The sequence below is a fragment of the Oryx dammah genome, unplaced genomic scaffold (genome assembly GCF_014754425.2).
Source record: "Oryx dammah isolate SB20612 unplaced genomic scaffold, SCBI_Odam_1.1 HiC_scaffold_10, whole genome shotgun sequence".
Classification (NCBI taxonomy): Eukaryota; Metazoa; Chordata; class Mammalia; order Artiodactyla; family Bovidae; genus Oryx; species Oryx dammah.
Window position 1 is genome coordinate 44,223,866 of NW_024070194.1, and position 13,022 is coordinate 44,236,887.

At 49.3% G+C, this 13,022-nt stretch overlaps 1 protein-coding gene across 1 annotated transcript in view; it reads right to left on the minus strand.

The window, feature by feature from the left end:
- SLC24A3 (solute carrier family 24 member 3) overlaps nucleotides 1–13,022 on the minus strand; it is a 161,392-nt gene that overhangs the window by 91,584 nt on the left and 56,786 nt on the right. The window contains exons 3-5 of the mRNA XM_040247322.1: nucleotides 10,930–11,004; nucleotides 7,530–7,614; nucleotides 6,676–6,779 (exon numbers count right to left, since the gene is read on the minus strand). Of these exons, the coding sequence (XP_040103256.1) occupies nucleotides 6,676–6,779; nucleotides 7,530–7,614; nucleotides 10,930–11,004 (264 nt within the window). The remainder of the gene's footprint in view (nucleotides 1–6,675; nucleotides 6,780–7,529; nucleotides 7,615–10,929; nucleotides 11,005–13,022) is intronic.

The window sequence follows — 13,022 nt, forward strand, 5'->3', positions numbered from 1 at the left end:
CACGTGAACTAACTTATGTGACTCCACATGCAAAGGCACATTCACATCTTTAAAAGTTCACAACTTGTAGGCTTATATGTAAGGGACTTACTGTAAATAACAACTTAAAAAATGTATGTGTGTATATATATAAAGCATCTATCTGGTTTTTCTTTTCTTTCCATTTCTCTGCTGAAATTACCCACCCTCATTCTTCCCTATTTAAGAGAGACGGTTTAAATGGTTTTCTTCTAATCCTTGTATCTGGATCATCTGTGGTTCACTTCTGTGGCCTTTCCTTGGTTTGAGCTCTGTTCCTGCCTCTTCACCGTCCTGTAACTTACTGATTCCTCCTGGAAATTATGGACAGAAGAGAGAGAGCTGAGGGATAAAGCTGGTTCTTTTCCCTCTGAGAATCTCCAGTTCTCCTCTCGCCTGTTGGCACAGGGAGGATGTGATCATTCAGAGGTCAGCCTGGCTTCGTCTGACCAGGGCTGAGTGGCAGCCCACTTTGGCTCAGCACGACTCCATCCAGCTTCCCGAGGAAGGACCAGTCTCCCAGTTCTTATTAGGATCTGATCTGGCATTCCAAATTCCCAGTTCCCTTTGCGTCCATCCATTTTGGGTCTCAGGAGAGTGTGGGAGACAGGGCAGAGGGAATGATTTCCTTCTATTTATCGACCCTGCCTTCATGTCCACTTTTCTCAGCAAATCTGGGGTGAGGGCATCAAATCATTATTGTCCGGATGGTCTTTCAGACGCCAGTGGATGATGTTAGGCTCACTTGTCCAGTGAATTTCTGGATCCTGCTGCTCCCCCGTGTCCAGACCCACCAGGGCTTACAGCTCACATGGGATGGGCTCCTCTCTCTGGAAATCTGTTCGTCAAGCCCTTCTGGTCTCCACTGTCCCTTGACATCCCTGTATATGATTTTTACATTATCCAGATTTCTCCTTGCACTTCTAGGGAGCTCAGGCCTTCTGCATCCCAAGTGGAAGCAAAGACTGCCTAGAATGGCAGCTGTTGTTTTGAACACAAAGGACATTCCCTGCAAGCAGGCTGTCCTGGCCCTGAGCTCCTAGGAGGCAGCCTGGCACTGAGGCTGATGTCTCCTCCCTATGAGCTGGAGGTGAGACCTACGGGATGGCTTATGTTTGAAGGCTGTTTTGAGTGTGTAGCCATGCTTTATGGACCCACTCATATCTCCCCACCTTTTACCATTTCAGGTCCTTCCAACAGCCAGCCTCCTAAGTCTACTTGCTTAGGGGTTTTCTCTGGATCCCAAAGTCCATCCTGCCTGTGCTCAGTAAATTGGAACATCATGGAATTAATGTCCCTCAAAGGCAATACTTAAGCAATGATGGGGAAGGCTGGTGGATAAATCCCCTGCTCCTGCCCCTTGGGTGTGAAAACCTGGAGGCTGTGTTCTATGCTATCTTCTCGGCCCCCAGAAGCAGCCATCCCAGCTGCCCACACCAGGGACTTGCTGGGGACACACAGCCCTTGGATGCTTTTACCTCCCTGTTTTATTCCCCCACTGCCTGGTTGGCCTGTCCTGGGATCACCTTTTATTTTATTTTTTTTTAAGTTTTTTTTAAAAATGTGAACAATTTGTAAAGTTTTTATTGAATTTGTTACAATATTGTTTCTGTTTTCTGTTTTGGCTTTTTGGCCAGAAGGCATGTGGGATTCTAGCTCCCTGACCAGGGATCAAACCCTCAGCTTCTGCACTGGAGCACTTAACCACTGAACCGCCAGGGAAGTCTCTAAGATCAACTTTTAGATAAACTACTTGAAGTTTAAATTGCTGTTTAGATTCCCCTGGGGAAACCCAATCGCAGGCAGGCAGGTCTTGATTCAGAGATCCCACCTCTGGGTGCTGTCTGGGGCCGGCACGGGGAAAGTGTTCACAGAAGGAAGGCAAACCCAGCCACTAGGAGGTGGGCCTCACCAGAGGACATCAGGTACATTTCTAGGATGCCGGGAGAGGAATGAGGGGCTCCTCTGCCAGCCTGTAATAACTGGGATATGAGAGTTCTGCACCTGGGATGCAGTTAGACTGTTTACTGCCTGCCTATGCTTATGTCTTGAAAGCTTAGCATAACTCTGAATGGGAGATTTAAATTCATAAGTATGTTGTTTTGCAAAACTGGCAGCAGTTCTTTCAATATAATACGAAAGATACATTACCGTGTTGTCTCCAGATCTCGGTGTTCTGTCTTTGTTATTATGTTTTGCTCTTAAATAAAGAAAATCTTTAGGACCACAGTCCTGTACATGTCTTGTGAGAATTCCAAGAACCTTTCCATAAGCTAATTTCCAAGAAGCAATTTCCTTCTCGTCCCATAAAACTCCCTAAAGCACCTTAGGCGAACTCCAAGGTGCTGGGTATGTTCGCAAATTGCCAATGTAGCAGACATTCAATTACATCGAATTCATCAAAACCCTAATTGAGACAGGAACTCAAGCCTTATGGCTGAATCACTTTAATTTCAGATGGGGAGCAGACTCGGTCACTGACAGCCTTTCACGCCAGGACACCATTAGAGAGGCCCACGGGCGCTCACTGGTAATTCTCCCCGCAAATGCAAGTGTAGAGCAACGTAAATGACGCTGCCAAGTGAGCCCCATGACTGGATTGATGAATCAGCTCAATTCCCAAAGTCTGTCCTGTGCTGCCAACACCCCTCTGTCCCAGATCCACCACCCAGGAGGGCTTCTCGGTAGATAAGGCAGCACCTGTGTGTCTCACCGAAGTTGGTCTTCCTCCCAGCGATCAGAAGGCACAGGGACAAGGACCAGTCCTCTGAGGTCTTTCTACTAACACCTCCTCATCTTTTTTTTTTTTTTTGGCTGTGTCGGGTCTTAGTTGTAGCACAAGGGATCAGCACTATGTCGTGCAGGATCCTTTGCTGTGGTGCATGGACTCTCGAGTTGTGACACACTGGTGTAGTTGCTCTACAGCGTGTGGGATCTTAGCTTCCCAACTAGGGATCGAACCCTCACCCCCTGCATCAGAAGGCAGATTCTTAACCACTGGGCCAACACGGAATTCCCAACACCTCATCTTGCTTCTCATTTTCTCCCCGACCTTCCCATTCCTCCCCACTGGCATCCCGTGGTTGTTCAACTATTTTTTTTGTTAACTTTTTTAATTGGAGGATAATTGCTTTACAAAGTCATGGTGATTTCTGCCATACATCAGCATGAATCAGCCATAAGTATATATATGTCAGTCCCTCTTGAGCCTGTCTCCCACTCCCACCTCATCCCATCCCTCTAGGTTGTCACAGACTACTGCCTTGAGTTCCCATACAGCAACTTCCCATTAGCTATCTATTTTACATATGATCATGCGTATATTTAGGCTCAGCTGGTAAAGAATCCACCTGCAATGCAGAAGACCCCCGTTTGATTCCTGGGTCAGGAAGATCTCCTGGAGAAGGGCAGGACAACCCACTCCAGTATTCTTGCCTGGAGAATCCCCATGAATAGAGGAGCCTGGTGGGCTACAATCCATGGGGTCGCAAAGAGTCAGACACAACTGAGCGACTAAGCACAGCACGTGTTTCAATGCTACTCTCTCAATTCGTCCCACCCTTTCCTTCCCCTGCTGGGTCCACAAGTCTCTTCTCTATGTTTAGTCTCTATTGCTACCCTGCAATTGAGTTCATCAGCACTATTCTTCTAGATTCCATATGGAAACGTTAATATACGATATTTGTTTTTCTCTTTCTGACTTACTTCACTCTGTATAACAGGCTCTAGGTTCTTCCACCTCACTAGAACTGACTCAAATTCGTTCCTTTTTATGGCTGAGAAATAGTCCATCATACATACGTACCACATCTTTCTCCATTCACCTGTCAGTGGACATCTAGATTGCTTCCATGTCCTGGCTATTATAAATAGTGCTGCAATGAACATTGGGTTAGCTGTGTCTTTTAGAATTGTGGTTTTCTCAGGGTATAAGCCCAGAAGTGGTATTGCTGGATCATATGGTAGCTTTACTTCTAGTTTTAAAAGAAATCTCCATGGGCTTCCCTACTTTTTCAGCAGTAAATAATCCACCTGCAATGCAGCAGATGAGGGCTGGATCTCTGGGTTGAGAAGATCCCCTGAGAAGTGAATGGCAACTCCAGGATTCCACTCCAGTATTCTTGCCTGGGAAATCCCATGGATAGAGGAGCCTGGTAGGCTATAGTCCATGGGGTCACAAATGAGTTGGACATGACTTAGCGACTAAACAACAACATATTGTTCTCCATGGTAGCTGTATCAACTTAGGTTCCCACCAACTGTGCAAGAGGGTTCCCTTCTCTCCACATCCTCTCCAGCACTGTTTGTAGATTTTTGATGATGGCCATTCTGTTCCACTGTATTGTTAATAAGTTCTGGCAAGAGGTAGGTCAAATTATTGCAGTGACTGAGGGTGGAATCTGGAGACAGTGACCCCAGGGAACCTTTTTCTTCTCAGCTGATAATGGTGTCTGACGGTACTAGTGTGTACCATGTGGACCAAGCATTGCTGAACAAGCTCTGTTTCATCCTTATAGTGATGCTAAGAGGTAGATGTCCTTGTACCCATTCTACAGATGAGAACACTGAAGGTTAGAGAGGTGACATAACTTCTCCAAGGCTCCATGGCCAGCAAATGGCAGAGCCAGGATTCAAATCCAGGCGTATCTGATCCCCGGGCTCATGTTCTTTCCAAAACATCATTTTTTCTCCCTCTGCAAAGACTTCCGGGATTCTACGAAGGTGTGAAAAAGAGAGTGGGTAGCCTTGGAACTCTCCAAGTGGGCACAGGACAAGGAGAGTCAGGAGGGAGGTCAGCCCCAGAATCACCACCCGGCTCCTCTAGCTCCTCTAACACCATCGTGGTTGGTGCTTCTCCCCCTGATCATGTGAGAGGAGTTTGGCAAGGCCCTTCCAGGGGGGCAAAGTGACTGATCCCAGCACTTGCTAAAGTTCAGGAAGCAATTTGTCTTTTCAGCAGGTGTTCTAACCAAGCCAGTGATTAACCGCATTGCTAATAAATTATGAAACACAAGTGCATTCAGCCCACCTCCTATGTAATTAGTTGTGTGGCATTTACTCGGCACTTTTCAGCCATGTGTTTCATTTCTTTACATTATTTCTCCCCCTTTGGGCTTGACTTTGCATCAAGCTTCAGGTACCAATGACTAATGAACTGGTGACAACACTAATACCGGCCGAGCTAACACTCCTACTGCTAACGGTGACGATGCTAATTAAGAGAGTGCTGACAGCCACGGGCTCTGCGGAATGTGACTATTCATCTCTGGGAGGCAATGAGAGGGCGGCCAGCATAGGTGGGGGCCAGGGAAGTACAAACGGCCCCAAAGGCAAAGATGGACACTCACTTTTTGGGGCTACTAACTACATTTACAAGAGATCTAAAAAATGCCACGTCGCGGGTCCATAAAATCCAAGACGAGACAACGGACTGAAAGGATAAAGAAAGAAAACATTCAGTCTAGCAAGTCAGGTGTAACTTGATCACCACATATGAACCCAGCTGTCCAGCAGCCCCTTCTGGGGGTAAGCATCCAGCTGTGGGCTCTGGAGCCGACCCCTGATGGGATCAAGGTGTCCCTCTGCCTGTACCCCAGAAGCAACCAACCAACCAGGTGACCCAAACAAACCACTCAGCATGAAGATGATGGGAATGAAAAGCAGGCAGTAAGGGGGGCAGTGGTGCCAGGGAGCAGCCAGCCTTTGTCACTCTGGGGTCCTCATGAGAGTCGGTGGTGCTGGGTGCCCCCGGCCAGGGTCTGGCAAACAATGTGGGAGAAGGTTTTCAGGAACTTCCTTAGCCCTGCAAACCAACCAGCTGTTTCCAGCAGAACCTGCATCCTTCCTCCATAGCGAGGAGGCTGGTGGGGTCCCCAGGTTCCTCGGTACTGCAAGTGGGAGACACTCATGGGCTACTGGCAGTTGCTTTTCCTAGAAGATATGGAGTCCTGGCTGTTTGGGCAGAGAGCTCAGAACTGTGTTTCTGAATAATCTTTCTACGAAAGAAACTAGGGCATCAGAGCCAGCCGGGAGGGGGGTTGGCTACAAACCCCCAGCTGCCACTGCAAGGCTGTGGATGCCCAGCAGCTTCACATGGTGGTGACATCAAGTGTCTTCTCCAGATTTTCCAAGACAGACACCAGATGCACATGCGCCCCATGACACCTTCTGGCAGTGGAATAGTCTCTATGGATAAAATGCAGGCATGCAAAGCCTCTCATGACACCCAAAGTGAGCTCAAGTGGACACAGAAGTAAAATGTTTGATCCTTATAGAAAAAGAGAGAATGTTCCCCAAACTGTGAAAAGTGAAGAAAAACAATCTGTCATCTCCTCTCCCTCCACCCTATTAACTCCATTTCCACTTCTAAGGTTGGTTTACATCATTCCAGTTCAGATCAGTAACACAGCAAAATGAGGGTGACACCCTCAGATCTGTAGGCTGGTTACCTACTCACGTGGCTCTTGAACTCCGTGATCCATCGGCCCAGAGGCCAAATCACGCTGCCTGGGTTTCCAGTCCTGGCTGGGCCAGCTTCTCGGGGCATGAGACCCCATGTCACCCGACCCAAGACCACTGGCCCTTGGGTGCGCTCAGGGGAGACAGGCCACTGTCTTACCTCCACAAGGCCACCATGCCACATTTCGCGAATCTCACCTGCCCCGCGAAGAGCCCACAGACGCCGATGATGCACAGAATGTTGAACACAGCAGAGCCCACGATGGTCCCCACGCCCACGTCGCCCTTGGTGATGAAGACTCCTGAAACACAGCCTGAGGTTAGCCGGCTGCTGCAGTGGGCTGCATCCAAAGAGGGTGCAGGGCGGTGGGGGGGCATTTTTATTTATGTATTCATTTTCTATCGGAGCATAGTTGCTTTACAATGCTGTGTTGGTTTCTGCTGTACTACAAGGTGAGCCAGCCATATGTATACATATATCCCCTCCCTCTTGAGTCTCCCGCCCTGCCCCCATCCCAGCCCTCTAGTTCATCACAGAGTATTAAACCGAGCTCCCTCTGCTATCTGGCAGCTTCCCACTAGCTATCTGTTTTACACGGTCAAATATGTATACATGTCAATGCTACTGTCTCAATTCATCCCAGCCTCCCCTCCTCCCACCGCCCCGTGGACACACCTCTGTTCTTGACATTTGCATCTCTATTTCTGCCCTGCAAATATCTTCAGCAGTGCCATTTTTTCTAGATTCCATGTATATGTGGGGGAGTTTTTTTGTGTTACTCGGACTGTTCTCAGGATCTACAGGAAACAGCCGAGGGTTGGAGAGAAATTTCCAATCTCTATTGGAGCCTCTGTCCACAGGACCATTGGAACTGTGTCTGGGACCCATTCATGCAAAGCAAAAACACCACTTTAATAAGATGAAAACAGCCACTCCAGCGAGGGGGGGGGGAGGCTGATGCTCTGCCCCTGGGGGTCTCAGGGCTCCAGTTTCCAGAGCCCTCGTTCTTCAGGGAGGACAAAGCTGAGATGTTCCTCAGGGTGGCACCTACCTATGACCGACGTGAACAGCTCCGGGGCCGAACTGCCCGCCGCCATGAACGTGGCTCCCGCCACATCCTCGCTGAGGTGCAGGCGCTGCAGGGGAGCAAAAGCGTAGGTAAGTCGGGTTTCTCCTGGAACAGCGGTGACTGTGACTCCCCAGGTCCCAGCTCAGTCCCTCCTCAGCTTCCCCTTCTCCCCAGCTGGGCCACACCTCCTCTGTGGGCAGTATCAGGGAGGCTGCTACATGTTCCCTCCAAGTAAAGGCTCTGACAAGATCTAGGGATCCCAAGCCAGATGCCCTGGGGGCTGCAGAGATAATGGGGGGAGGGGAGTGGTCTTGCAAGGCAGGGTGGGCCTTCACCTCCTTTTTAAAATCTCAGTTCCCTCTATGTTGCCATATATTCCTGTTTATAGAGATGCCCAAATCCACATTTTTATGTAAAAGATTCTGACTTTTTTCATTATCTTGCTGATGTTCTCGGGCTAAATTAGGCTCATGGTAACCAGTTTTTGAGCTCGGACTCTGGGAGTTTGGGGCTGGGGAGGATCACTCATCCTTAATGCAGCCTTGAAGCCTAGGGTAGAGGGAATGGGGGTCAGTGAGAATGAGTAGAAAGAGATGGTGAGCCTGCCAAGATGATCCACACGAGTTCTCCAGGTTACCTTGATTGCTGACCCAAAAGGTGATTTGCAAGAAGACACGTGAACTGAGGTTGGGTGGTGTGGGGAGGTGGTGTGGGGAACCTTTCTGCATTCACTCCTGGCCCAGAAAGGAAGCTGCCTTCTGTCAGTAAATAGGCGGCTCCCTTGGGCTTCCCAGCTTAAGGGACCCTGGGCCCCTCTTCCAGCAGCACTACAGCTGCACTTCCCCGCTCAGCCATTGAGGGGCAGCACGGCCTCGGTGACGGCCCCCGGCTCCACTGACCCGTCTAAAGTTGCCGCGGAGCCTCGCTGAACATTTTGACCTGGAAACCTGGGTTCCCTGGATCTTGACTGAACAGTAAACTTTCCAGGTGGTTCTGAGAAGACCCTAAGATGGAGGTGCGGTTATCTGAAGGTGAAAGGTGTGGCTGTGAGGGTGGCCGGGCATCCCGTCTCCCTGGGCAGGTACCCCAGTAGTGCTCAGGGTCCATGGCTGGTTTGCCCAGGCTCGCCAGAAGCTGTGAGCCTCACTCTGCTGTGTCCGCTCCAGCTCGGGCTCCCGCTGGGGCGTTAGCTGTGGAGTCTACCCCCAGGCTCATGCAGGGCCTGTTCCTCTCTCTGCTTCATTCATCACATTGCTTCTTCCTCCTGGGCCTCTCCTCCTCTTTCACCCCTCATTCATGTCAGCTCTGGCCGCATCTCACAGGGTCTTGGCATCACCAGCTGGGGAGCACTTCCTGCCTTAGGACCCTTTCCATCTATTAAAACAGTCGTCAAAAGCTTTCCAGCTTCCTCCTGAGAAACTCCTATGTCTGGGCCGGGCATCCTCAGGGCTCCCCACACGCTGAATCTTGTCCCTGGATCTCCCAGTTCAGTTCTGCTTGGACCCTTGGCTTACATATCTGTCCTTGTAAGACACTGCCACTGAGACCGCTGCTCCCATCCTGCCCCTGCACAAGCCCTTCCCTGATCTCAAGGTGAGTCAATTTTGTTCCCCTCTGTTCTTCGGTTCCCCTCTTCTCTGCATCTCCAGCTCCAGCACTTCACCTGTCCCCGGGTCTCACTCTGGAGCTGCTCTGAGCCCCAGGCCCCATGATGGCCAGGATCACACCACATTTCACCTTGATTCCTCCCCAAGGGCTGTGCTCACAGGTGCCATATGTGTCCCCAGCGGAGGAGAACACATTCTGACAACTGCATGTACATTTCCAGCACCAGGTCTTAACTTGGCTACTAAACAATGTGTGATTAAGAGTGGTTGGCTTTGTATGAGGAGTAAACTGCTCCTGGTGGATTTTAGAGACCACAGATGACCCTGATTACTGGTACTTTGGTGCCTCCCCCTCTTCTCCACCAGGTGACCCTGTTCTCAGGTTAAATTGCTTTGGACAAAAGGCCTCCACACTGGCCAGCCATCCATCTCAGAAACCAGCTCTCTCACTTCCCTTCTCCCACCTCCACTGTACAGAGGAACCCACTCCCAGGGTCTCTCTGGGGTTGCTGTGAGATGAATTCTCTTTCAGGTACAGAAAACTGACTGACTTTGGGAGGTGGAAGAAACTGCGTAAGCTAGTAGATCTCAAGTGTGGCTTCCAGACCAGCACATCACCAGGGAACTTATTGGAAATGTAACTTCTGTTCCCCACTGTCCCCAAGACCCAGTGATTCAGACGTGGCAGGAGGGACAGTCCAGGCTGAGGGCAACGTGAAGGAACAGGAGTTCCGGACAGATAGGAGGTGCACCTGGGAGAGACACTTCCTGAAAACAGGATTCTGAATTAAAAAGAAAACAGAAAGCTTCCAGATAAAACTACATTTCAAATCAGAAAAAGAATTGAAAGAAGCAAGAGAATTGAAAGAGTTCTGGATATGCTAAATATTTTCAGATGAAAGGGAGGTAATCGGCCCTGGCATCCCCTGGGCTGACTTCGAAGAGACCCTTTCCTGGTCTCTGCAGCCAGTTCTTTCATTGTCTTGCTTTTTGGGGCCCTGCTGGCAGTATTTCTGCACATGCACAGAGAGGAAGGATGGTAGAGGTGTGGCTGAAGACTTCTCACTCTTCGAGGAGCCCACGAATCATGAGGGAGGGTTATGGCGGCAGAATGAAAGGGAGGGGAGGAAGCTGGAGGAAGGAGGAAGGAAGAGTGAGACTTAAAAGAAAAAGAAAGTGGGAACAGAACACAAACTGCATTGCGAGTTACGCCAAATGGTGCAGGGAGAGCTGGCCGGAAGGGTTAAAGCCCAGCTATGGATCGGCACGGGCTCCTCTGGTAGCTCCGTTAATAAAGAATCCGCCTGCAATGCAGGAGATCCCAGTTTGATCCCTGGGTCAGGAAGATCCCCTGGAAAAGGGATAGGCTACCCACTCTGGTATTTTGGAGCTTCCCTGGTGGCTTAAATGGTAAAGAATTTGCCTGCAATGCGGGATATCTGGGTTTGATCCCTGGGTTGGAAAGATCCCCTGGAAAAGGGAAAGGCTACCTACCCACTCCAGTATTCTTGCCTGGAGAATCCCCATGGACAGAGGAGCCTAGTGGGCAACAATCATGGGGTCTCAAAGAGTTGGACACTACTGAGCGACTAAGCACTACCCAGCACAGCATGGATGGGCACACCGAAACTCTAAGCAGACCAGTGAGTTTCTGGGCTACCACTGCCCACGGCTCTGAGGCACGCTGGTGCCTGGCCTTCCCACCCAGCAGCATGCAGGGTTCCTCAGGACCTCAGTGGAGGAGGCTGGAACAGTTCCAGTGCTCAAACATGTACCTCACAGATCTTTTCCAAGGAGGGGACGAAGAAGTCATCACACACAATGGCCAGCGCGTAGAACATGTACATGGCCTGGAAGAGAGGAGAGAAGGGGTTAAAGTGAGAGTCAGGGCAGAGCCCCTGGGGTGAGGGTCAGGCCACCCTCTGCTTCAAGAACATCCTGTCTTCACTAATTCAGCAGCTTATACTATACACCAAGTCTTTTCAATGCCTGTCACCTATCACACGCTCACCTTGTCCACCTCCTAGATCCCCAAGTGTGCCATGGATGCTGCCCCAGGGCCTTTGCACTTGCTGTTCCCACTGCCCAGAACACGTTCCCTCCAGATCACCTTGCCTCAGTCCTCCATGTACTTAGGGCCTCTGGGTTAATGTCAATCTAAGCAAAAGGTCCTCCCCATCCCCCATATTCTGCTTTGTTTTTCTTGATCTATTTTATGTACAACAGGCTAAAAGCCCCAGTGCCTCTTACAAGTCCATAAACTCCCTCTCCAAGACCATGCTCCAATATTATGTACTGATCTTCCTCGAGGTAAGAAGCTTCATCTAATGAACAGCAGTGCCAACACTTGGATTAGGATGAGAAATGAGCAGATTTGCCAGGCTCTCTGTGCTTTCAAGGGTGAAGCCTATTGAAAACCAAGTTAGTTTCATGCCTGAGGCAGCATGAGGTAGGACATCTACCCACAGATACTCTGTGACAAGGCTCCTCTGGACACCTAGGGGCCTGCCAGGCCATGGGCTTCTTTCCAGCTCGAGCACCTCCTGGCATCTGAGGGCAGCCTACCACTTTGCTTACAAGAAACTCTCTTCCAACTCTTTGCTATGTTACCCACTAGAAGTCAGGTTCCCACTGGGAAAACAAACAAAATAGAACAAGATATTGATGGGGTGCTGCGTGTGTCAGGGGGCAGGGGGATGAAGGAACTCTACCTTCTGTTCAATTATGCTGTGAACCTAAAACTGCTCTAAAAGGTCTACCATTAATAATAATAATAAAACAACAGTATAAAGGAACAAAACAAATGTACAAAGTCAAACTTGAAGATGCAAAGGACCTACTGAAAGTGGTGACATGGATGATTCTATCAATACACTGGTCCAAATACTTTAGAGAACGAGGCATTTGGGGATTAATTTGACCATTCCTATATCTCCAAAGGATAATATAATATCATTATTTACGATGATAACAATACCACTACTGTTAATAATATTTGCCCTTCTTTGTCGGGCCAGGAATTAAGGCATGTTCTGGCAGTCTCAGTTCTCCTGACTCACATGGGAGGCGGGGGGTTACTGACCCATCTCCCAGACACCACAGAGGACATCTTAACTTCTCCAAGGATCCTCTCCAAGCCTGCCCACAGGGCCATTGTCACCCCACGCAGAGGTCGCTTTTGCTTTCTGCCCCATCTCCGCTTCCTGTTTCAGCTCACTTACTAATGACTGCCTTTGCCAGCCACACAGAGGGAGGGACAGTTTCAGAGTCCTAGTCAGCCACTTTTGGGGGCTGCCCGTCAGAGCCACTGATGTCTTTATTTATTTATATTTGAAAAGGTTTATTTTGATTGCGTGTTCACATAAATATACCATTTATACACAAGAATAAACGTGATCAGCATGAACATGAGTAAACCCTTGCTACCTCTGTATTCGGAGTGAATCCCTCTTTTCCTCTATAAAGGAATGGACCATAAACAGTGTTGGAAAAAAAAAATCTTTAAGCATATATCCTTTTGCATTTCTAGGATAAGCTTCCAGATGGGGAGTTGTTGGATAATGGTCTTTAATGTTATTATTTTTACAAGGTGCACCACTAAATACAAGACAGATTGGAAGTCTCAAAAAGGGCTGAGCCAGCCCAATACCCTGGGACTGCCCACAGGGAGCCTAGGCCAGTGGAAACTGCGGCTCAGCTACAGGAACCAAGGCAGGTGAATGCCTGCGGCTCAGCTACAGGAACCAAGGCAGGTGAATGTGGGTCATGCTCTAAAGACGATGAGTGAAGATGTCTGGGGGAGGGGGTCGTCTATGTGAGCGGCAGCTCCAGTGTCAGACCACGAGGGCTTTTCTCCCTGAAATGCATC